We start from the raw sequence: 22,230 nt of genomic DNA on the forward strand, positions 1-22,230 counted from the left end.
GTCTGTGAACCGCAGCCTCGTTTGGTCCAGGTGCTTTCTGCAAATTTGTCCATTGTCTAGTTTGATTACAAACACCCTATTCCCTTCTTTAGCTATCACCATGCCCGCGATCCACTTGGGACCATGTCCATAGTTTAGCACATACACAGGGTCATTCAGATCAATTTCCAGTGACACAGTGGCGCGACCATCACTTACATTTTGTTGCTGCCGCCTGCTCTCTACCTGATCATGCAGGTTGGGGTGAACCAGCGAGAGTTTGGTTTTCAGTGTCCTTTTCATGAGTAGCTCAGCCAGGGGCACCCCTGTGAGCGAATGGGGTCTTGTGCGGTAGCTGAGCAGTACTCGGGACAGGCGGGTTTGGAGTGAGCCTTCTGTGACTCGTTTAAGGCTCTGTTTGATGGTTTGTACTGCCCGCTCTGCCTGCCCATTGGAGGCTGGTTTAAATGGGGCCAAGGTGACATGTTTGATCCCATTGCGGGTCATGAATTCTTTAAATTCGGCATTGGTGAAACATGGCCTGTTGTCAATGACCACTATGTCAGGCAGGCTCTGGGTGGCAAACATGGCCTTCAGGCTTTCAATGGTGGCGGTGGCGGTGCTTCCCGACATTATTTTACATTCAATCCATTTTGAAAAAGCATCGACCACTACCAGGAACATTTTACCGAGAAACAGGCCCGCATAGTCAACATGGATCCTTGACCATGGTCTGGAGGGCCAGGACCACAAACTTAGTGGTGCCTCTCTGAGTGCGTTGCTCAACTGAGCACACACACTGCATTGCCGTACACAGGACTCTAAGTCCGAGTCGATACCGGGCCACCACACGTGGGATCTGGCTATCGCTTTCAGCATTAGTATACCCGGGTGTGTGCTGTGGAGATCCAAGACGAACGTCTCCCTGCCCTTTTTTGGGTAGCACTACGCAGTTACCCCACAACAGGCAGTCTGCCTGAATGGACAGCTCGTCCTTTCGCCGCTGGAACGGCTTGATTGTTTCTTGCATTTCAACGGGGATGCTGGCCCAGCTCCCATGCAGTACACAGTTTTTTACTAGGGACAGCAGAGGATCTTGGCTGGTCCAAGTCCTAATCTGGTGGGTCGTAACAGGTGATTTATCATTTTCAAACACTTCCATGACCATCAACAAGTCTACGGGCTGCGCCACGAACAACAAGTTTGCAGGCTGCACCATTTCCACCCCCGTGGTGGGCAATGGTAGCCGACTGAGAGCATCCGCACAGTTCTTGGTGCCTGGCCTGTGGCGGATGGTATAGTTATACGCTGATAGCGCGAGTGCCCACCTTTGTATGTGGGCTGAGGCATTAGTATTTATCCCCTTGTTTACACCGAACAGGGATGTGAGGGGCTTGTGATCGGTTTCCAGCTCAAATTTGAGGCCAAACAGGTACTGATGCACTGATGCATTTTCTTTACCCCTAACACACACGCTAATGCCTCTTTCTCAATCATGCTGTAGGCCCTCTTGTCCTTAGACAAGCTTCTGGAAGCATAGGCGGCAGGTTGCAACTTCCCCGCTTGTTGTAATAGACACCCGACTCTGTACGACGACGCGTCACATGCTAGCACAAGTCTTTTACACGGGTTATACAATACAAGCAGCTTGTTGGAGCATAAAATGTTTCTGGCTTTCTCAAAAGCAATTACTTGGTTTTTTTCCCCATACTCAGTTCTCACCTTTACGCAATAACACATGTAGGGGCTCTAAAAGGGTGCTTAACCCCGGTAGGAAGTTACCAAAATAGTTGAGGAGTCCCAGGAACGACCGCAGCTCCGTGACGTTCCTGATAGCCTCTGTCTTGGCATCTGTGGGCCGAATGCCATCCGCCGCGATCTTTCTCCCCAAAAACTCCACTTCTGTTGCCATGAAGACACATTTCGACCTCTTCAGTCGCAGCCCTACGCAATCCAGTCACTGGAGGACCTCCTCCAGGTTTTGTAGGTGCTCGGCGGTGTCCCGACCCGTGACCAATATGCCGTCCTGAAAGACCACTGTATGTGGTACCAACTTGAGTAGGCTCTCCATGTTTCTCTGGAAGATCGCTGCAGCTGACCAAATTCCAAACGGGCATCTGTTGTAGATGAACAGTCCCTTGTGCGTGTTGATGCAGGTGAGACCCTTCGAAGACTCCTCCAGCTCCTGCGTCATGTAGGCCGAAGTCAGGTCGAGCTTGGTGAACATCTTGCCTCCTGCCAGCGTCGCAAATAGGTCGTCTGCCTTAGGTAGCGGGTATTGGTCCTGTAGCGAGAAACGATTAATAGTTACTTACAATCGCCGCAAATCCTGACCGTGCCATCACTTTTGAGTACTGGAACAATTGGGCTGGCCCACTCGCTGAATTCCGTTGGGGAGATGATGCCCTCGCGTTGCAGCCTGTCCAGCTTGATTTCCACTCTCTCCCTCATCATGTGAGGTACCGCTCGCGCCTTGTGGTGAACGGGTCGTGCCTCTGGGACCAAGTGGATCCGCAACTTTGCCCCGGAAAAGTTTCCAATGCCTGGCTCAAAAAGGGAAGGAAATTTGTTAAGAACCTGGGTACATGAAGCCTCATCGACATGTGATAGCACTCGGATGTCATCCCAGTTCCAGCGGATTTTGCCCAGCCAGCTCCTTCCAAGCAGTGTGGGGTCATCGCCCGGGACAATCCAGAGTGACAGTTCGTGCACCGTGCCCTTGTAGGTGACCTTGACCATGGCGCTGCCCAGGACAGTGATAAGCTCTTTGGTGTACGTTCTCAGTTTTGTGTGGATGGGGCTCAGGGCTGGTCTGAATGCCTTGTTGCACCACAGTCTCTCAAACACCTTTTTACTCATGATAGATTGGTTAGCGCCAGTGTCCAGTTCCATGGCTACGGGTAAGCCATTCAATTTTACGTTTAGCATTATAGGTGGACATTTCGTCGAAAATGTGTGCACCCCATGTACTTCAGCATCTGCCTCCTCTCTCTGAGGCTCGAAATTGCTTTGATCCACCATGGACCGATCTTCCTCTGCCATGTGGTGGTTAGCAGGTTTTGTAGAGCTTGCAGCTCGTTTGCAAGCTTGTTGGAAGTGCCCCATTGTTCCACAGCTCTTGCAAACATATCCTTTGAAGCGGCATGAATAGGCTGAATGGAAGCCTCTACAACGCCAACAAGGTGTGAATTGCCTTGCATTCATCCTTTGTTGGGGACTCTGAGTCATCTGGGTCAACTGAGGCCTGCTGGCAGTTGCAGACTTGTGGGTTCTGCCCTGTACATTTCTGCTCACAAACGCAGTTCCAGTTAATTTATGAACATTGCTAGCACTTGTGTGCTGAGAGATTTGTTTGGTGTTATCACTGGTGGACATAAACACCTGTGCTATCACAATGGCCTTACTGAGTGTTGGTGTCTCTACAGTCAAAAATCTTTGTAGGATGGTCTCGTGGCCAATGCCCAGTACAAAAAAATTTCTGAGCATTTGCTCCAGGTAGCCATCAAACTCACAATGTCCTGCAAGTCGCCTTAGCTCGGCGACGTAGCTCGCCACTTCCTGAATTTCAGATAGCTGGCACATGTAGAACCGATACCTCGCCATCAGCCGCTCTCCCTTGGGTTAAGATGCTCCCGAACCAGTGTACCCAGCTCCTCATACGACTTATCTATGGGTTTCACCGGAGCCAGAAGATTCTTCATGAGGCTGGAGGTCGGTGCCCCACAGACTGTGAGGAGAACCGCTCACCTTTTTGCAGTGCTTCCTTCTCCGTTCAGCTCGTTGGCTACAAAGAACTGGTCTGGCCATTCGACATAGGCTTCCCAGTCCTCATCCTCTGAGAACTTCTCCAGGATGCCCACAGTTTGCTGCATCTTGCGCTGGATTCATATTCTCGTCGCCAATTATTGTATTCCTAACACAGATGAGGCTGAACACAGGGAGGTTAAAGTAACAGTGACCTCAGTCTTTAATAAGACACTCCAGAGTGAGGAACAGGCCTTATGGGCCGGCTTATATACAGTGCTTCCAAGGAATGCTGGGATCCCTTGGGACTTCAGGGGATGAGCTCCCTGGTGGCGGAACATGGGAGTGCATGCTTTACAGATACACAATATTCACCACCCTCTGAGTGAAGATATTTCTCCTCATCTCAGTCCTAAATGGCCGAACGCTTATTCTGGGACTGCGACCCCTGGTTCTAGACCCCTCAGCCAGAGGAAACATCCTCCCTGCATCTACGCTGTTCGAATTTTGTATGTTTCAATGAGATTACCTCTATCTTCTAAACTCTAAAGAATATAGGTCTAGTCTACTCAATCTCACCTCATAGGACAATCCCCCCATCCCAGGAATCAGTCTGGTGAACCTTTGTTGCATTCCCTCAATGGCAAGTATATCCTTCCTTCGGTAAGGAGACCAAAACTGTCCACAATACTCTAGGTGCGGTCTCATCAGGGCCCTATATAATTGCAGTATACCCACCCAGTATTGCCCTCCCCATCCAGTTTTCCTGTATTCGCTGCGCCCAAGTGATCCAACAGCCCCAAGAACAGGAAATCAGTCCTGTGGTCTCGCCACTGTTGCGAAGGTACCTGCAGGCATTTTCTACTTTTTGCCAGAATGTGCCATTTTGGCCAGCTAACAAAACTACCATAAGTTGAAAGGAACTGGATTCTGTGTTTTTGCCAACTAATAACCCTTTCAAATCTGGTTGAATATTTACATCTAGATCATCCATTGCAGGAGGCGCTCCAGTATTCTTCAGATCTTTCATCATCTGGAAAAAAAAAAAATTTAAACTGAGATATAAAAATAATGTCCTATGCCGGAGTTTTATTTACACATTAGTTTTAAAATTAAATACATTTTCCAACTTAAAAAAAAGTGCAATGAAGATTTCAGAATATATTTTAGAAATCAAATTTTAAAGAGATTAAAGACTGGTACTGTAGACATATACCTTAAAACCCATATAACTCCAAGTTTTGAGTGCAGTTAAGGGCAGCTGGGGTCTTAAAATTTTCATTTATCAAATAAAATGAGGCAACGGTCTTATTCTTTAACACCTGGGACCACAATTGAAATGTTACCACATTTCAGAAACTGCCAGCAGGCATTCACACTGCCTGTTGGGAGGGACTGTGTTCATTTGTACACAGCATAAGGTAGTCTCGCTGGGTCCCACACACGGGAGGCGAGGCGCTGGTTGATTGGACAGATGAGCTATCCAGTCCCCAGAGAGTTAACAGCGGGTCAAAGGTCAAGCTATCGATTTCCAGTTGATGGAGAGAACAAAAGGACATAGAAACATAGAAAATAGGTGTAGGACTAGGACATTCGGCCCTTCGAGCCTGTACCACCATTCAATAGGATCATGGCTGATCATTCCTTCAGTACCCCTTTCCTGCTTTCTCTCCATACCACTTGATCCCCTTAACTATAAGGGCCATATCTAACTCCCTCTTGAATATATCCAGTGAACTGGCATCAACAACTCTCTGCGGCAGGGACTTCCACAGGTTAACTGTCATGTATTCAACCAGCATTTTAACCAATGTATAATCTGACCTAAGTTGTACACTGTGAGAACACTGACCACTAGGTGGTGAACTTGTGGGAGACACTCCTAACCTAGACCTTCAGATATAAAAGGGGAAGCTCCACCCACTTCCATTACTTGAGTGCTATGAAATAAAGGACAGGTCACAGACTGACCTTCTCTCAAGCATGGGCCTCGTGTGCATTTATACTGTATAGTAAGGACGTATCATTAACAACTCTCTGAGTGAAGAAGTTTCTCCTCATCTCAGTCCTAAATGGCCTACCCCTTATCCTAAGCCTACGTCCCCTGGTTCTGGACTTCCCCAACATCGGGAACATTCTTCCCGCATCTAACCTGTCCCGTCCCGTCAGAATCTTAAAAGTTTCTATGAAATCCCCTCTCATCCTTCTAAACTCCAGTGAATAAAGGCCCAGTTGATCCAGTCTCTCCTCATATGACAGCCCAGCCATCCCTGGAATCAGTCTGGTGAACCTTCGCTGCACTCCCTCAATAGCAAGAACATCCTTCCTCAGACAAGGAGACCAAAACTGAACACAATATTCCAGGTGAGTCCTCACCAAGGCCCTGTACAACTGCATTAAGACCTCGCTGCTTCTATATTCAAATCCCCTAGCTATGAAGGCTAACATATCATTTGCCTTCTTCACCACCTGCTGTACCTGAATGCCAACTTTCAGTGACTGATGAACCATGACACCCAGGTCTCGTTGCACCTCCCCTTTTCCTAGTCTGCCGCCATTCAGATAATATTCTGCCTTCGTGTTTTTGCCCCCAAAATGGATAACCTCACATTTATCCACATTATACTGCATCTGCCATGTATTTGGACAGAGAAACCCATGTTCTGGGTTGGTTGGGAAGAACTGCTGAGATAAGGAAAGTAAAGTACAGTCAGCTGGCCCAGAGCAAACCCAGGGCTGATTCAGTGAAAAGGCTGACCGAAGGAAAGCGTTACTTAGCCCACTAACAGGGACAACGTGGCATGTTTTCATGATTAAAACAACAACTTGTATTTATACAGCGCCTTTAACATAGTAAAACGTCCCAAGACGCTTCACAGGAGTGTTAGAAGAAAACAAAATTGACACCAAGCCGGATAAGAAGGAATTATGGCAGATGACCAAAAACCTGGTCTAAGAGGCTTTAAGGAAAATCTTGAAGGAGAAAAGAGAGGTAGAGAGGTGGAGAGGTTTAGAGCTTAGGGTATGAAGGGGCTGAAATTACATGGAGGGGTTGAACTTAAGTTAAATGTGAAATTTTCTGTAATCGTAGAATCTACAGCACAGGAGGCCACCACTTGGTCCATCATGCTGTAACTTACTTACTGTAAAATAAAGCAATTTAACAATTTGTATCTGGCCACGTCTCATTAAAACATCAGTTCAGCTTTTGGAGGATTAGAGAAGTTACACCATGGAGAAATGTACAAGAATTACAATATCTAGTTTATATAACAAGAGGGTTTCTGTGTTACGCATCAAGATCATGCCATCGTATAACTAGATTTTGGGCAATACAAGTTAACTAATTGTAAGGGATTCAAGGCCTGCTTATGGGAGAGACCAGGACTGAACCCAAGAGACAATCTAAGTTAGACCCAACATTTTTAACAATTAGTCACTGATACCTGAGGTACTGATTTACACTGTTGAGGAAGACAACTTCAAATGTCTCAAATTTAAAATTGAACGGAACAGAAACAGTGATATTTTAAAATGTCAACCAGAAAAGTGACAAAGATTGAATTAGCATGAGTAATGGCAGGAGAAAATGCAAGAGAGAGAATTTCAGTGGAAGGAACAATGTGGAGTCAGGGATAGCAGGAAGCTGGTTGCTGCACAATATCTGGAGTGAGTGGCATAAGGGCAGCTCATATCAACAACAGGAGCAGGGCTCATATACAAGGCAAAAGTGGAATGAGTTGGGTGAGTGGGCTTAGTAGGCGGTCAGGTGGGAGCAGCAAAGTGCAACTGTTGAGGGTGCTGCAGGGTTTTGAGGGAATGGGAAATCCGAGATCCGGAGGATGGGGGGGTGGGGGGGTCATGTGATGGCTGCTTGTAGCTTAAACATGATGCATTAAGTGACAGTACAATTCAACAGTAGGCACAGGTACATAGGAACATAGGAATCGGTCGCCTTCTACCATAAAGCCTCCCTGATAAAGTGTGACATCCCCACTGACACCTGGGAGTCCCTGGCCAAGGACCGCTCTAAGTGGCGGAAGTGCATCCGGGAGGGCGCTGGGCTCCTCGAGTATCGTCGCCGAGAGCGTGCAGAAATCAAGTGCAGGCAGCGGAAGGAGCGTGCGGCAAACCAGGCTCCCCGCCCGCCCTTCCCCTCAACCACTGTCTGTCCCACCTGTGACAGAGACTGTCATTCTTGTATTCGACTGTACAGCCACCTTAGAACTCATGCTAAGAGTGGAAGCAAGTCTTCCTCGATTCCGAGGGACTCGCTATGATGATGAGTCACATGATACAATGATAATGGGGTTGTTGACTAGAAATAGCAATCATTCTGTACTATGTTAAAGGTGTTATATAAATACAAGTTGTTGTTGTAATAAATAAAAATCATGAAAACATACCACGTTGTCTCTGTTAGTGGGCTAAGTAACGCTTTCCTTCGGTCAGCTTTTTCACTGAATCAGCCCTGGGTTTGCTCTGGGCCAGGTTAGCTCTTAAAGCTGACTGTACTTTACTTGCCTTATTCAGCAGTTCTTCCCAACCAACCCAGAACATGGGTTTCTCTCCTTTTGCTCTCTCCATCAACCGGAAATCAATAGCTCGACCTCTGACCTGCTGCTAGTTCTCTGGTGGCTGACTAGCTCAACCCAGAGACATACCCAGAATGACTCAGGTTACAAGGGAGATTGGACCTCCAAGTGGTTTGTCGAGTTGAAGTGAGGTTGCTTGGATCAGAACACGAGGACTCAACTAGGGCCTGTAGACCTATGATGGAGAAGTGGAGAGTATTCCCGAGCTCAGGCAGCTTGAGGCACAGCAGGGAGCACGCTTGGATGGAGAGAACTGTTGAATTATTTATTGTTTATTATCTTCTAAATGTTATTTTAGAGGGTGTACAATGGGACGAGCAGGCAACTGTCATGGCAGCTGTACCTTAGAGAAATGTTTTTGTTAAATGCAATCGAGGAAGTAATTAAATTAGGAAGAAATATTACAGGTTTTATTTAATCAAGCTGATGAATACAGCCAAATAAAAATAGAAAAGGAGAAAAACAAACACTTCACCAGAAAGAATGAAGAAAAGCTGGTTTGATGATAAATACATGTCCAAAATCTTGGTATACATGGTGCTGATTGTTTAAATAACATTTAATAATATAACCTGCCGTGAACACAATCGGTGGGCAAGAAGGGAGGGTTCACAGAGTTTTCGAGCTTTTGTTACAGGCCATGAACTCATTGAATGGCGGTGCAGGCTAGAAGGGCTGAATGGCCTGCTCCTGCACCTATTTTCTATGTTTCTATAATATTACAACATATGCATTTATAATTATTTTTGCATAGAATATTAGTTATGGTGAGAAGCATGTATTGCTTCCCGTGAATTTATGCCACATGACTGGATAAATATTTAAGTGATCATGGGCCCAGTGGTAGAGAATATTCAAAAGCACTTCACTGAAGTTAAAACAGCAACTGTATGATGAAAATAGAGTAGCAGAAAGTCAAAAGTTACAGTGCCATGACGTAAGATTAGCATGACACATTTAAATATAACACGTATACAAGTAAAGCTGTCTCATATTTTAAGTCAATGCGCAGTATAGCGCATGTGTTTTTTTTAGTTGTCATTTACAACTGAAGTGAGTTACAGATTTCTTTAACAGCAACTGGTCATACGCCACAGAGGTCCAACGTACATTTGCGAAGTGTTCCAAGTCAATCATCTGCTCATCATCGTCGTACCAATCCCTCCAGTTATCAAAGTCCACAACTAACCAGGCATGCTGTGGAAAAAAAAGACACAGAAGTTCATATAAGCTTCCAGCCTATTCTGCAAACAATAGAGGAACAAGTCACCCAGTGCATGGAGATGGCACTTTGCCTTTGGAACATGGGTAGACACCCAATTAAGGCTGGATTACAAAAACAACAAGGGGCCAAAACTTCCCCCCGGACTAAAAGTAGCGCACCTACTGTTTATGAAGTTGATTCTCCGCCACAATCCATGGGGCGGAGAATAGAGCGATTTTCAGCAATTTTTTTTTTTGTCCTTCCGGGAAGTGTTGAGGGGCGGAAGTGGTGTTGCAGTGGGGCAGACGTCGGAAGTTGTCAATGTGTCACAATGTCCCTTCCCTTCGGTTAAAGGGAAGGGCCGCTGCGAACTTTGCATTTAATTTAGTTCGGTCCACTGGGCTACCAGGGAAGGTTTCGGCTGGGCTGGTGGTCCGAGCCCCCAAGGTGGCCGAGACCCGTGGCCAGCATGGTCGGGCCAACCTCACAGTTGGCCGACAATTTAAATAAAACGCCGATCGCGGCAGAGCGCCCTCCCCTTTAAGGGCGGACGCACCGCCCAGCCACTCACAGCTTCCCGTCGGGGAAAGCCGTCGGGGACACCGAGCGTCGGCAGATCTGCTCCCGTGGGGCAATGTCCCGTGCGGGGTGGAAAGGGATTGTCGCCAGTCGGCGGGGGCGCGGTGCCCGACAGGGTGGCACCGCGGGCGGCGCAGTGACGAGCACCGCTGGGATAAAAATGGAGGGCAATTTCACAAATGTCGGTGACTCCGTGGCAACTAGGCGGAGAATTCTTACCGACCCGTTGAGGCACTCATGGCTCTTAAAGAAAGGGACAATTTCGGCCCCCTAAAGCCCACATAAAAATCATATTTTGCAACTAAAATTCAATAGAACTGGTACTTGTTAGTCCCTCAATCTCATTTAAAGATCATGAGGACGATTTTAGTTTGCCTACCATCCCCGTTCCTGCTGAAAAATAGGACAGTAGGCAGACAAAAATTGTAAAAGAAAAAGTCTTCCACCCGCTAGTCGACCGACTCAATTTTCAAGTGGGCCTTGAAATGGGCAATCAGTGCTCCTGTCTGAAACAGGCTTATTTCAATATTTAAATGGGGGGGGGGGGCGGCCTATGCCAGAGTAGGATCCCAACTCAATTTTCAGGTGCCACTGGGGAGGTCGTGCACTACGTCTGCTTCGCTCGTTGGTATTGGACGTGGAGCGGCCTCACCAGTGGCTGTCAAAGCAACCGCTCGAGGCCAGTCCGGAAACAGCACTGGGAAGTTTTCCAAATGATTTTCGTGCGGCCAGGAGAAGCATGAGTGCAGACAGCTCGCCGATATTATGTCGATGATGCCCGACCATGAAAATGGTTCGTGTCGCCTGCTGGTGCGCCAGGCAGTTGTGGTGGAGGCACTGCCCGGCTGACTTACACCAGAGTTGCAAAAATCACTCTCCCCCACAACAACAACAACTTGTATTTATATAGCGACTTTAACGCAGTGAAACGTCCCAAGGCGCTTCACAGGAGTATTATGGGATTTTTAAAAAATGGACACCGAGCTAATAAGTAGAAGGTGACCAAAAGCTTGGTCAAAGAGGTAGGTTTTAAGGAGCGTCTTGAAGGAGGAAAGAGAGGTAGAGAGGCGGAGAGGTTTAGGCAGGGAGTTCCAGAGCTTGGGGCCCAGGCAACAGAAGGCACGGCCACCAATGGTTGAGCGATTATAATCAGGGATGCTCAGGAGCACAGAATTAGAGGGGCGCAGACATCTCGGAGGGATTGTGGGGCTGGGGGAGATTACCAAGATAGGGAGGGGCGAGGCCACGGAGAGATTTGAAAATAAGGATGCAAATTTTGAAATCAAGGCGTTGCTTAACCGGAGGCCAATGTAGGTCAGTGAGCACAGTGAGTGGGACTTAGTGCGAGTTAGGACACGGGCAGCCGAGTTTTGGATCACCTCTAGCTTACGTAGGGTAGAATGTGGGAGGCCAGCCAGAAGTGCATTGGAATAGTCAAGTCGAGAAGTAACACAAGGACAGATAGTGCAAGGCATCGATGGATCACCTTAATGCTGAGCTAAAGTACACTAATCACAGTGATATGCCTACAATAACCGATCAAAGTGCACAGAAGACAGTAACCTGCCTTTATCATTACAATACAACAGTTTACCTTTGCCCCTTTTCCATTATAAAGTGAGCAGTACCACATAGCTGTGGTGTTCCAGGCCTCTGCTACTGCTTCTCCCAGTCACTTGGTGGTGCACAACAGCTGGCTATGTTGAAGCCTGTATTCATCTCCATATTTTTTACCCACGTGTGGGATGGGCGAAAGAGGGGAAATGAAAACGCATTCTCCATGTACGCTGCAATACCCACAAATACAATCTTCCGCAGTTATGTCACTCCCAGTCACAGCCAATTTATCTGTTTAAGTATTAGCCTGAAACCATACCTTGGTTTTTTCTTTTGTCAATCTCGGCCAAGCTTTTTTGCCATCAACTTTCCTCATGAAGAGAGTTATAGACCGATCTGAACGCTTGTGTCTCGAATCCTGTCAATTGAAGGAAAAACAAAAGTGACTAAGCCCCTAATAGGAAAAATTCCTAAATTCCTATGACACATGATTACAGAATGCCGTGTTGCTTTATTGCAAGTTATGCAATGTTTACTGATCACCTTACATACTATTTCATGGCCAAAACAACCTACGTAAAAAGCTGTGTTCAGCTATGCATTGCACTATTCCGCTGTCTGGACAGATAAGGTTGAGAAATGATTCTGGACGCAGAGTGGAGCGGCCTAACCAATGGTTGGTCAAAGTAACCATTGGAGGCCAGTCCGGAAACAGCACAGGTAAGTTTTCTAAATGATTTTTGTGGGGCCAGGAGGTGCAGGAATGCCAGCAGCTCGCTGATGTTATGTAGATAAAACCAAACCATAAAAACGGTTTGTGTCGCCCGCTGGTGATCCTGGGCAGTCGTCGTGGGCACCCTGCCCACCTAACTTACACCAGCGGTGCAAAGAGCACCCTCTCCCCCACAAGGCCAGAAAGTGCAAGAAGTGGATGTATCACATTAATGCCAAACTAAAGTATACTACAGGTACTTACATTAATAGGCCTACAATAAACAATCAAAGTGCACAAAAGACATATATGGCCGAGAAATTACTCTGGACCAGCGCGTGCCCGAACCAAGAGGCCCGCGGACTGAGGGAAATTAGTCCTTCAGCCTCATCAACACACTCGGTGAGAGCTGCCAGTACTGGTTGCACCCCTGCAAGCAGCACGCCTGAGCAAAGACATCAACAACAGCCGCCCGCCTCGCCAGCAGCAGTCCGCAGACATGTCCGAGGAGGAGGGATTATAGCTGGTTACGGGGGCAGGCGGTGGGGGTGTGGCTATTCGTAACTCTTGTGAAATCGGATGAGCACTCCTGCTCCTTCTGGCAACACAGGATTGTTTTCTTAAACAGAATTTCATTTATACAAACTTACCTGGAGTTGGTGGTCACGGGGACCACTGAAGAGACTGACGCCTGCCCCGCTCATTGCCGACTGATTTCTCGATGGGGTCCTTCAAATTTACATATTAAAGGGCCCCAAGGCCAGTTTTAGGTAGCTGCCCCTAAAATAAAGGCCCCACGTATTCAGCAATGGGACCAACACCCACGCAGATTGGGCACAGACTGTCCCACTGCTACATTGGCATGTTTCTACCAATTTCTACCTCATATTTCAGCTGGTCGCTAAGACCAACGCAAAGTACTGTTTTCAATTTAATGACAAATAAGGTCTCATGGATCTTCCCAAGTTAACACCTGCATCGTTCAGTGTACAGATCGAGCAGCTCAAAACTGGGCATCCATGAGATGCTGTGGGCCATCAGCAGCAGCAGAATTGTATTCCACCACAATCTGTAACCTCATGGCCCGGCATATCCCTCACTCTACTATTACCATCAAGCCAGGGGACCAATCCTGGTTCAATGAGGAGTGCAGAAGAGCATGCCAGGAGCAGCACCAGGCGTACCTGAGAATGTGAATAGAGGGGTTGTGAATGTGTCAAGCGGTGAAGAGAATCATGGGAAGATAGCTGAAAGAAATGTCAAGCTGCAATACTTGCAGTGTCGACACAAAAAGAGGTTACTCAGAGTGTGGTCAAACATGAGTTACGCGGAAAGCGAAGTCAGGTATGAGTCATACGAAGGGACTGCTATAACAAGCCATAAAATAGGGAACATCGATGAAGCAAAACCGTAAACAGACTAACATTAGCGCCCGCCCTGTCTGGTGGACCTGTTGGCCTGCCATTGGACGTACTCGGGGGGGAGGTAGAAAGGGATAGGATGGACCAAGTGCTAATCAAATGTGTTCTGTTCTGAAAATGTATAACTATTGAGCTTTTGCATTGTTACGAGACTTGTCCTGAGGGAGTTGAACAAGCTCTAATTGAGAGTGTTCCTCTATCTTGACAAGTCCCAATCGGAGAATCTTCAATAAAGGTCTTTTACAGAAAAGGCAACATGGGTGTTCGTGTCAGTGTATTCACTGAAGCAGATTGAGGGAAAAAGAATCCGTATTATCATACCTAAAAACGAGGTGCCAACCTGGGGAAGCTGCAACACAGAACTACATGCATGCTAAATGTAGTGTATGAAATGATACAATGAACGCCGTACTGTGAGCCAGTGACCAGGTGTAACCTGGTCAGTCTTTAATGGCTTCCAGAAATGAAGATACAAAGGTGAAGTTCAGGTTATATACTGGGCCCAGCACGAGTGTACCTATGATCCTAGGACCTTCGACGGTAGTGCCCCCTGTTGGTGGGCAGACCTTCTGTACATACATTACATCATTCCCCCCCCCACCCCCCCAGTTCTTGGCACAAGTCCATATTACAAGTTCAGACGGTCCGGAGCCCTTCGCTCCTTGGTTGACCGTCTCAGTACAATCCCAGTGCTTTCTGAGTCTCTCATGACTTGGGGTTGGGTGTTGACCACAGTGGGTTCTTCTGATGGCTGGACGTGAGTTGGTTGGTCGTCTAAGCTCGCGGTGTCTTCTTCCAACTGTTCCGGTTCGTCAGTGTGTCTTAGCTTGATTTGATCAATGTGTTTCCTGCACATCTGCCCAATCTTGAGCTTAACCATATACACCCAGTTACCCTCCTTATCCATAACATTTTACGGGAGCTACTTGGGCCCTTGACCATGGTTAAGTACATACACTGGGTCATTTACAGATATGTCGCGTGACACTGCGGCGCATCGTGATACTGCTGGAGTTGACGTCGGGTTTCAACATGATCGTTAACGTCAGGATGGACTAGAGAGAGTCTGGTTTTGAGGCCTCTCTTCATCAATAGTTCCGCAGGTGGGACCCCGGTGAGCGTGTGAGGCCTTGTCCTGTCCTGTAACTGAGCAGTCAGTGTGACAGGCGTGTCTGCAAGGAACCGTGAGTTACGCATTTCAGGTTCTGCTTGATGGTTTGAACTGCTCGCTTTGCTTGACCATTGGACGCGGGTTTGAACAGGGCTGACCTCACGTGTTTTATGCCGTTGCGTTTCATGAACTCTTGAAACTCCAGGCTCATGAAACACGGTCTGTTGTCGCTGACAATGATGTCTGGCAGACCATGTGTGGCAAACATGGCTCTCAGGTTCTCAATGGTGACAGTGGAAGTGCTGGATGACATGATCGCACATTCTATCCATTTGGAGCATGCATCCATCACCACAAAAAACATTTTACCGAGGAAGGGGCCCGCAAAGTCGATGTGGATTCTAGACCACGGTTTGGATGGCCATGACCACAGACTGAGCGGACATTGGGGCATTGCTTAACTGCATGCAAGTGCTGCACTGATGCACGCATGACTCTAAGTCCGAGTCAATGCCAGGCCACCAAACATGGGACCTGGCGATGGCCTTCATCATGACAATACCGGGATGCATACTATGTAATTTCCGTACAAATCTTGCCCTGCCTTTCTTGGGCATTACAAAACGATTATCCCACAGAAACAGTCGGACTGGATGGAAAGCTCATCTTTGTGACGGCTGTAAGGTTTGGTTTCATTTCCTTGGGGATGGTCAACCAGTCCCCATTAAGAACAGAACGTTTTACAATCGATAGGGTCAGATCCAGGCTGGTCCAGGTCTTAACTTGTTGAGCAGTGACAGGCGACCCTTCATTCTCAAAGGCATCCATGACGATGAGTAGCTCTGCAGGCATTGGCGTTTCTGTAAAGTCCTTACTCTACAGCATGAAACCACACGAGGCACATTCTGGGGACAAGGTCACTCTGTGACCACAACTCTTTATTCACAGCGCTCCACAAGTGATGACCCTGCGTGGGACCTCCCTTTATATACCTGGGAGATCAGGTAAGGAGTGTCTCCCACAAGTTCGCCCCTTGTGGTCAAGGTGTGCATCTACGTTGTGTGTATACAGTAATACAGTGGTGTTACATTGTGGTTACATACATGACACAACCTTCCCCCCCCCCCCCCCCAAGTCTTGTTAGGATCATAGGTTTAGTCTTTCAGGTGGTCTACGCTTCCTCGTGGAGCACCACAGTTGGGGCTCCAGTTGTTGAACACTGATGTGAGTGTCTGTCACCTTTGGTGATTCCGGCCTGTCCGGGCTGACCGCAGGCACTATGCATTCCTCTGATTGCTCTTGTTGCTCGTTCACTGGCGGTGTTGTGAGCTCCATCTCATGGTCTTCTTCAGGTTCCTCCGTGTCCATGCTGAACCTTTTTTTTACTTGGTCCAGAAGCTTATGGCATATCTGACCATTGTTGAGTTTTACCACGAGGACCCTATTCCCCTCTTTGTCAATTACAGTACCCTCAAGCCATTTGGGCCACATGGCATGATTGAGGACGAATACAGGATCATTTATTTCTGTACATCTCCCCCTCGAATTGCGGTCATGGTACTCGTTTTGTGACTTGCGCTTGCCCTCAGCTATGTCGGTTAGGACTGGGTGAATGAGGGACAACCGAGTTTTGAGTGTCCATTTCATAAGTAGCTCTGCGGGCGGGAGCGAGTGTGGTCAGGATCAAAAGGCCAGCAGGAGGCGCGATAGGCGGCATTGTAGGGAGGGTCCTTAATGATTTGGACCGCACGTTCCGCCTGGCCATTGGAGGCCGGCTTGAACGGCGCAGTCCTGACGTGGTTGATGCCATGCCCAACATAAACTCCCGGAATCCGTAGCTTGTGAAGCATGGGCCATTATCACTAACCAGGATGTCCGGCAAGCCATGGGTTGCAAAAATCACACGTAGGCTTTCCACGGTGGTGGATGATGTGCATGAATTCAGAATGATGCACTCGATCCATTTCGAGTACACATCTACCACAATAAGGAACATCTTTCCCATGAACGGGCCCGCGTAGTCAACATGAATGCGTGACCATGGCCTGGTGGGCTGAGCGGGGCCTCCCTGGGGGCATTACCCAGCTGGGCACGCGTCATGCACCTACGAACACAGTGCTCCAGGTCTGAATCAATTCCAGGCCACCAAATGTGTGACCGGGCAATGGCCTTCATCAGCACAATGCCTGGGTGCTCGCTGTGGAGTTCCCTGATGAATGCCTCCCTGCCCTTCTGGGGCATAACTACTCGGTTGCCCCATAGTAGGCAGTCGGCTTGGATGGAGAGCTCATCCATCCGTCTGTGGAACGGTCTGACGACCTCAGGGCATGCTCCGTGTGCGGGCGCCCAATCCCCAGTCAGGACACATTTCTTAATCAGGGATAGGAGGGGATCTCTGTTTGTCCAGATTTTGATCTGGCGGGCTGTGATGGGGGAGCCTGTGCTGTCAAAGGCATCGACAGCCATGACCATCTCAGCGCTTTGCTCCGCTACACCCTCAGTGGTGGCCAGTGGAAGCCCGCTGAGCGCGTCAGCGCAGTTTTCAGTGCCGGGCCGGTGCCGGATGGAGTAGTCATAAGCAGCCAGCGTGAGAGCCCATCGCTGTATGCGAGCTGATGTGTTGGCATTGACAGCCTTGCTGTCTGACAACAGGGATGTTAATGGCTTGTGGTCCATCTCTAATTCAAACTTCCAACAAAGAGGTACTGATGCATTTTTTTTACACCATAGACACATGCTAGCGCTTCCTTCTCGACCATCCCATATCCCCGTTCTGCTTGAGAGAGCGACCTAGAGGCATAAGCCACAGGTTGTAGTTGACCCTCAGCATTGCCCTGCTGCAACACGCACCCAATCTCATAGGACGATGCATCACATGTCAGAACCAATTTTTTACAGGGGTCATACAGGGTCATCAACTTGTTTGAACAAAGTAGGTTTCGCGCCCGATCAAAAGCCCGTTCCTGACAGTCCCCCCAAAACCAATTGCAACCCTTACGCAGGAGCACGTGTAGCGGCTCCAACAACGTGCTCAAGTTCGGCAGAAAGTTCCCGAAATAGTTCAACAGTCCCAGAAATGAACACAACTCCAATGTGTTGCAGGGCCTGGGTACTCGTCGAATCGCCTCTGTTTTGGATTCGGTGGGCCGAATCCCATCTGCAGCTACCCTCCTGCCCAGAAACTCAACCTCAGGAGCTAAAAACACACATTTAGACTTCTTGAGTCGCAGGCCTACCCGGTCCAGTTGGCATAGCACCTCCTCCAGGTTGTGGAGGTGTTCCTCGGTGTCTCAACCCGTGATGAGGATGTCGTCCTGGAATACGATTGTTCCAGGAATGGATTTGAGCAGGCTTTCCATGTTTCGTTGAAAAATCGCGGCCGCTGATCAAATGCCAAACGGGCACCTGTTATAAACTAACAGTCCCTTGTTCGTGGTGATGGTGGTCAGTAGTTTAGATTAATCGGCCAGTTCCTGGGTCATATAGGCTGAGGTGAGGTTCAACTTGGTGAACAGCTTGCCGCCTACCAGTGTGGCGAAGAGGTCCTCTGCTCTCGGGAGCGGGTATTGATCTTGTAGGGACATCCGATTGCTGGTGGCCTTGTAGTCGCCACAGATCCTGACGGAGCCATCCGCTTTTAGGACGGGAACGATGGGGCTTGCCCAGTCGCTGAATTCAACAGGCGAGATGATGCCCTCTCTCAACAGCCGGTCCAATTCGCTCTCGATTTTTTCCCGCATCACATACGGCACCGCTCTGGTTTTGTGGTGCATTGGCCTGGCATCCGGGGTGATGTGTATTACTACTTTGGTGCCTTTGGAAGTCCCGACGCCAGGTTGGAATAGTGAATCGAATTGTTGTAGGACTTGTGAGCACGAACTTCGCTCCACAGATGACATTACGTGAACATCCCCCCATTTCCAGTTCATCTCGGCTAACCAGCTCCTCCCCAACAATGCGGGACCATTACCCGGGACAATCCAGAGCGGCAGCCACTTCACGAACCCATTGTGTGTGACAGCTAACATTGCACTGCCTAGCACTGGAATGATTTCTTTAGTGTAAGTCCGTAATTGTATCTCAATACATGCTAATTTGGGTCTGCTGGCTTTAAGTGGCCATAGCTTCTCAAATTGCTGAACGCCCATGAGTGACTGGCTGGCCCCAGTGTCCAGCTCGATGCGTACTGGGATGCCATTTAATAAAACCCTCATCATCATCGGTGGCGTTTTGGTGTATGAACTGTTTGCTGCATGGACCCGCTGAACCTCGGCGTCCATCGATTTGCCCCAAAAGTCATCCTGCCTCAAAGGATCCTCTTCTGGTCTATCTGCCTCATATATTAATCTGGGTTGCAGGCTTCCTGCACATTCGAGCTAAATGGCCACTGAGATTTCAGTTTCTGCAGACAAACTGTTGAAATCTGCAAGATCTGGCTGAATGTTTTCCCCCACACCTCCAGCATGAGTTAAAGTTTCCATTGTTGGGGACAAAGGGACTATGACCAGGCATTCCGCGCTGACTGTCCCTTTGACTGCTCTTAAGTACCGTATTGGTGGGTGTCAATGGCCCCATCCCGGGCCGCATTGTCCACTGTGATGGCGTGAATGTCCGTTCAGCCTGCCATTTTCTCTGTTGGAATCCTACTCTGGGGTCTATTGCTGCCTGGGGAGTGTCGGACTGCCCCTGCCAGCCTGCGGGGCTCTGAGTCGCATTGATGATGTTGACTCCCTGACCCATTGTCGCGTTAGAGGCAGAATTGCGCGCGTATATTATTTTCGTCTCTTCCTCCCCCGCCATGAAAGTTTGAGCTATCAACGCCGCCACTTCCAAGGTCAAATCCTTGGTCTCAATTAATTTGCGGAAAATTCCCGCATGACTGATGCCCTCGATAAAGAAGTCCCTTAGCTTCTCCCCCCTGCAGGCGTCTGTGAACTTAGAGGCTGGCCAAACGCCGGAGGTCCGCTACGAAGTCCGGTATGCTCTGTCCTTCACGACGTCGGTGGGTGTAGAATCTGTGTCGGGCCATATGTACGCTACTCGGCGGTTTGAGGTGCTCCCCGATCAGTTTTCTAAGTTCTTCAAAGGTTTTGTCCGCCGGCTTTTCGGGTGCTAGTAAGTCCTTCATGAGCGCGTAAGTCTTTGGTCCGCAGCTGGTCAAAAGATGAGCCCTTCGCTTGTCGGACGCTGCATCCCCCAGCCATTCTTTCATAACGAAGCTTTGCTGAAGCCTCTCGACAAAATCATCCCAGTCTTCCCCAACACAGTACCGTTCCTCTGTGCTACCGGTGGCCATTCTCATGGGTCGTGAGTTCCCGTTTCTCGTCGCCAATGTAAAGTCCTTACTCTACAGCGTGAAACCACACGAGGCACATTCTGGGGACAAGGTCACTCTGTGACCTTAACTCTTTATTCACAGGACTCCAAAGACGATGACCCTGCGTGGGACCTCCCTTTATATACCTGTGTGATCAGGTAAGGAGTGTCTCCCACAAGTTCACCCCTTGTGGTCAAGGTGTGCACCTAGGTTGTGTGTATACAGTAATACAGTGGTGTTACATTATGGTTGCATACATGACAGTTTCCACTTCCGGTGTCGGCAACGGTAACCGGCTCAATGCATCAGCGCAGTTTTCGGTGCCTGGTCTATGGCGAATGACATAATCATAGGCAGATAATGTCAGCGCCCACCTCTGGATGTGGGACAACGCGTTGGTATTGATACCTTTATGTTCTGAGAACAACGATATAAGCAGCTTGTGATCGGTTTCCAGCTCAAAGCGAAGCCCAAACAGGTACTGGTGCATTTTTTTTACCCCATAAACACATGCTAAAGCCTCTTTCTCTACCATGCCATCGGCTCTTTCTGCCTTAGACAGGCTTCGAGAAGCGTATACAATTGGTTGTAATTTGCCTGACTCAATAGCTTGCTGGAGTATACAGCCAACCCCATAGGACGACGCATCAGAGGTCAAAACTAGACACTTGCATGTACAGTACCAGTAGCTTGTGGGAACACAACAGATTTCTAGCCTTCTCAAAGGCTCTGGCTTGAAGTTCACCCCACACCCAGTCATCTCCTTTCCTGAGCAGCTTGTGCAAAGGCTCTAATACTGTGCTCAATTTGGGTAACAACTTACCGAAGTAGTTGAGAAGACCCAGGAACGAACGCAGCTCCATCACATTCTGGGGCCTGGGCACATTTTTGATGGCCTCTGTTTTCACGTCTGTAGACTTAATTCCATCTGCATCAATCTTTCATCCAAGGAATTCGACCTCTGGTGCAATGAAAACGTACTTCGAACGTTTCAGCCTGAGTCCCACTTTGTCCAGACGACGCAGAACCTCTTCCAGATTGTGCAGGTGCTCAGCGGTGTCACGACCTGTGACTAGGATGTCGTCTTGGAATACCACGGTCCTGGGGACGGATTTCAATAGGCTCTCCATGTTTCTCTGAAATATAGCTGCTGCCGAACGAATGCCAAAAGGGCACCTGTTAAAAATAAACAGTCCTTTGTGAGTGTTGATGCACGTAAGTTTCTTTGATGATTCAACCAATTCTTGTGTCATGTAGGCCGACGTTAGATCCAATTTGGTGAACGATATTCCCCCGGCTAGTGTTGCAAACAGGTCATCAGCTTCTGGTAGCGGGTACTGATCTTGTTTTGAAACTCGGTTGATCGTGACTTTGTAGTCTCCACAAATCCTTACCATGCCGTCGCTCTTTAACACCGGAACAATGGGACTGGCCCATTCAATGAATTCGACCGGTGAGATGACCCCCTTGCGTTGTAGCCTGTCCAATTCGAGCTCAACCTTTTCTTTTATCCTGTGCGGGACTGCCCTGGCTTTGTGATGGACGGGCCTTGCATCTGGGCCGAGGTGAATCTGCACCGTGGCTCCCTTGAAGCTGCCAATTCCCGGTTCAAACAGTGAGGGAAATTTGCTCAGCACTTGAGCACACAAATCATCATCCACTGATGACAAAGCTTTAATATCGTACCATTTCCATTTTATTTTCTCGAGCCAACTGCTGCCGAATAACGATGGGCCGTTGCCCAGGATAATCCATAACGGTAGATCATGAACCGCTCCCTCATACGACACTCTTACTGCTGCACTACCGATCACTGGTATGAGCTCTTTGGTGTAGGTACATAATTTCGCATTTATCGGACTTGCTTGGGTCTCTCTGCCTTGGTCTCCCACAGCGTTTCGAAAGTCCTCTGGCTCATTATCGATTGACTCGCACCCGTGTCTAATTCCATGGATACCGGCATGCCGTTTTATTTTACCTCCATCATTATTGGTTGGCTCTTTGTTAGGCA

General features: G+C 48.4%; 1 protein-coding gene across 1 annotated transcript in view; it reads right to left on the minus strand.

Annotated features, from left to right (window-relative positions):
- LOC139234053 (alanyl-tRNA editing protein Aarsd1-B-like) overlaps window positions 1–22,230 on the minus strand; it is a 94,660-nt gene that overhangs the window by 44,526 nt on the left and 27,904 nt on the right. The window contains exons 4-6 of the mRNA XM_070864926.1: window positions 11,978–12,076; window positions 9,429–9,515; window positions 4,703–4,756 (exon numbers count right to left, since the gene is read on the minus strand). Of these exons, the coding sequence (XP_070721027.1) occupies window positions 4,703–4,756; window positions 9,429–9,515; window positions 11,978–12,076 (240 nt within the window). The remainder of the gene's footprint in view (window positions 1–4,702; window positions 4,757–9,428; window positions 9,516–11,977; window positions 12,077–22,230) is intronic.

Source organism: Pristiophorus japonicus, chromosome 21, assembly GCF_044704955.1.
Source record: "Pristiophorus japonicus isolate sPriJap1 chromosome 21, sPriJap1.hap1, whole genome shotgun sequence".
In the NCBI taxonomy this organism is placed as follows: Eukaryota; Metazoa; Chordata; class Chondrichthyes; family Pristiophoridae; genus Pristiophorus; species Pristiophorus japonicus.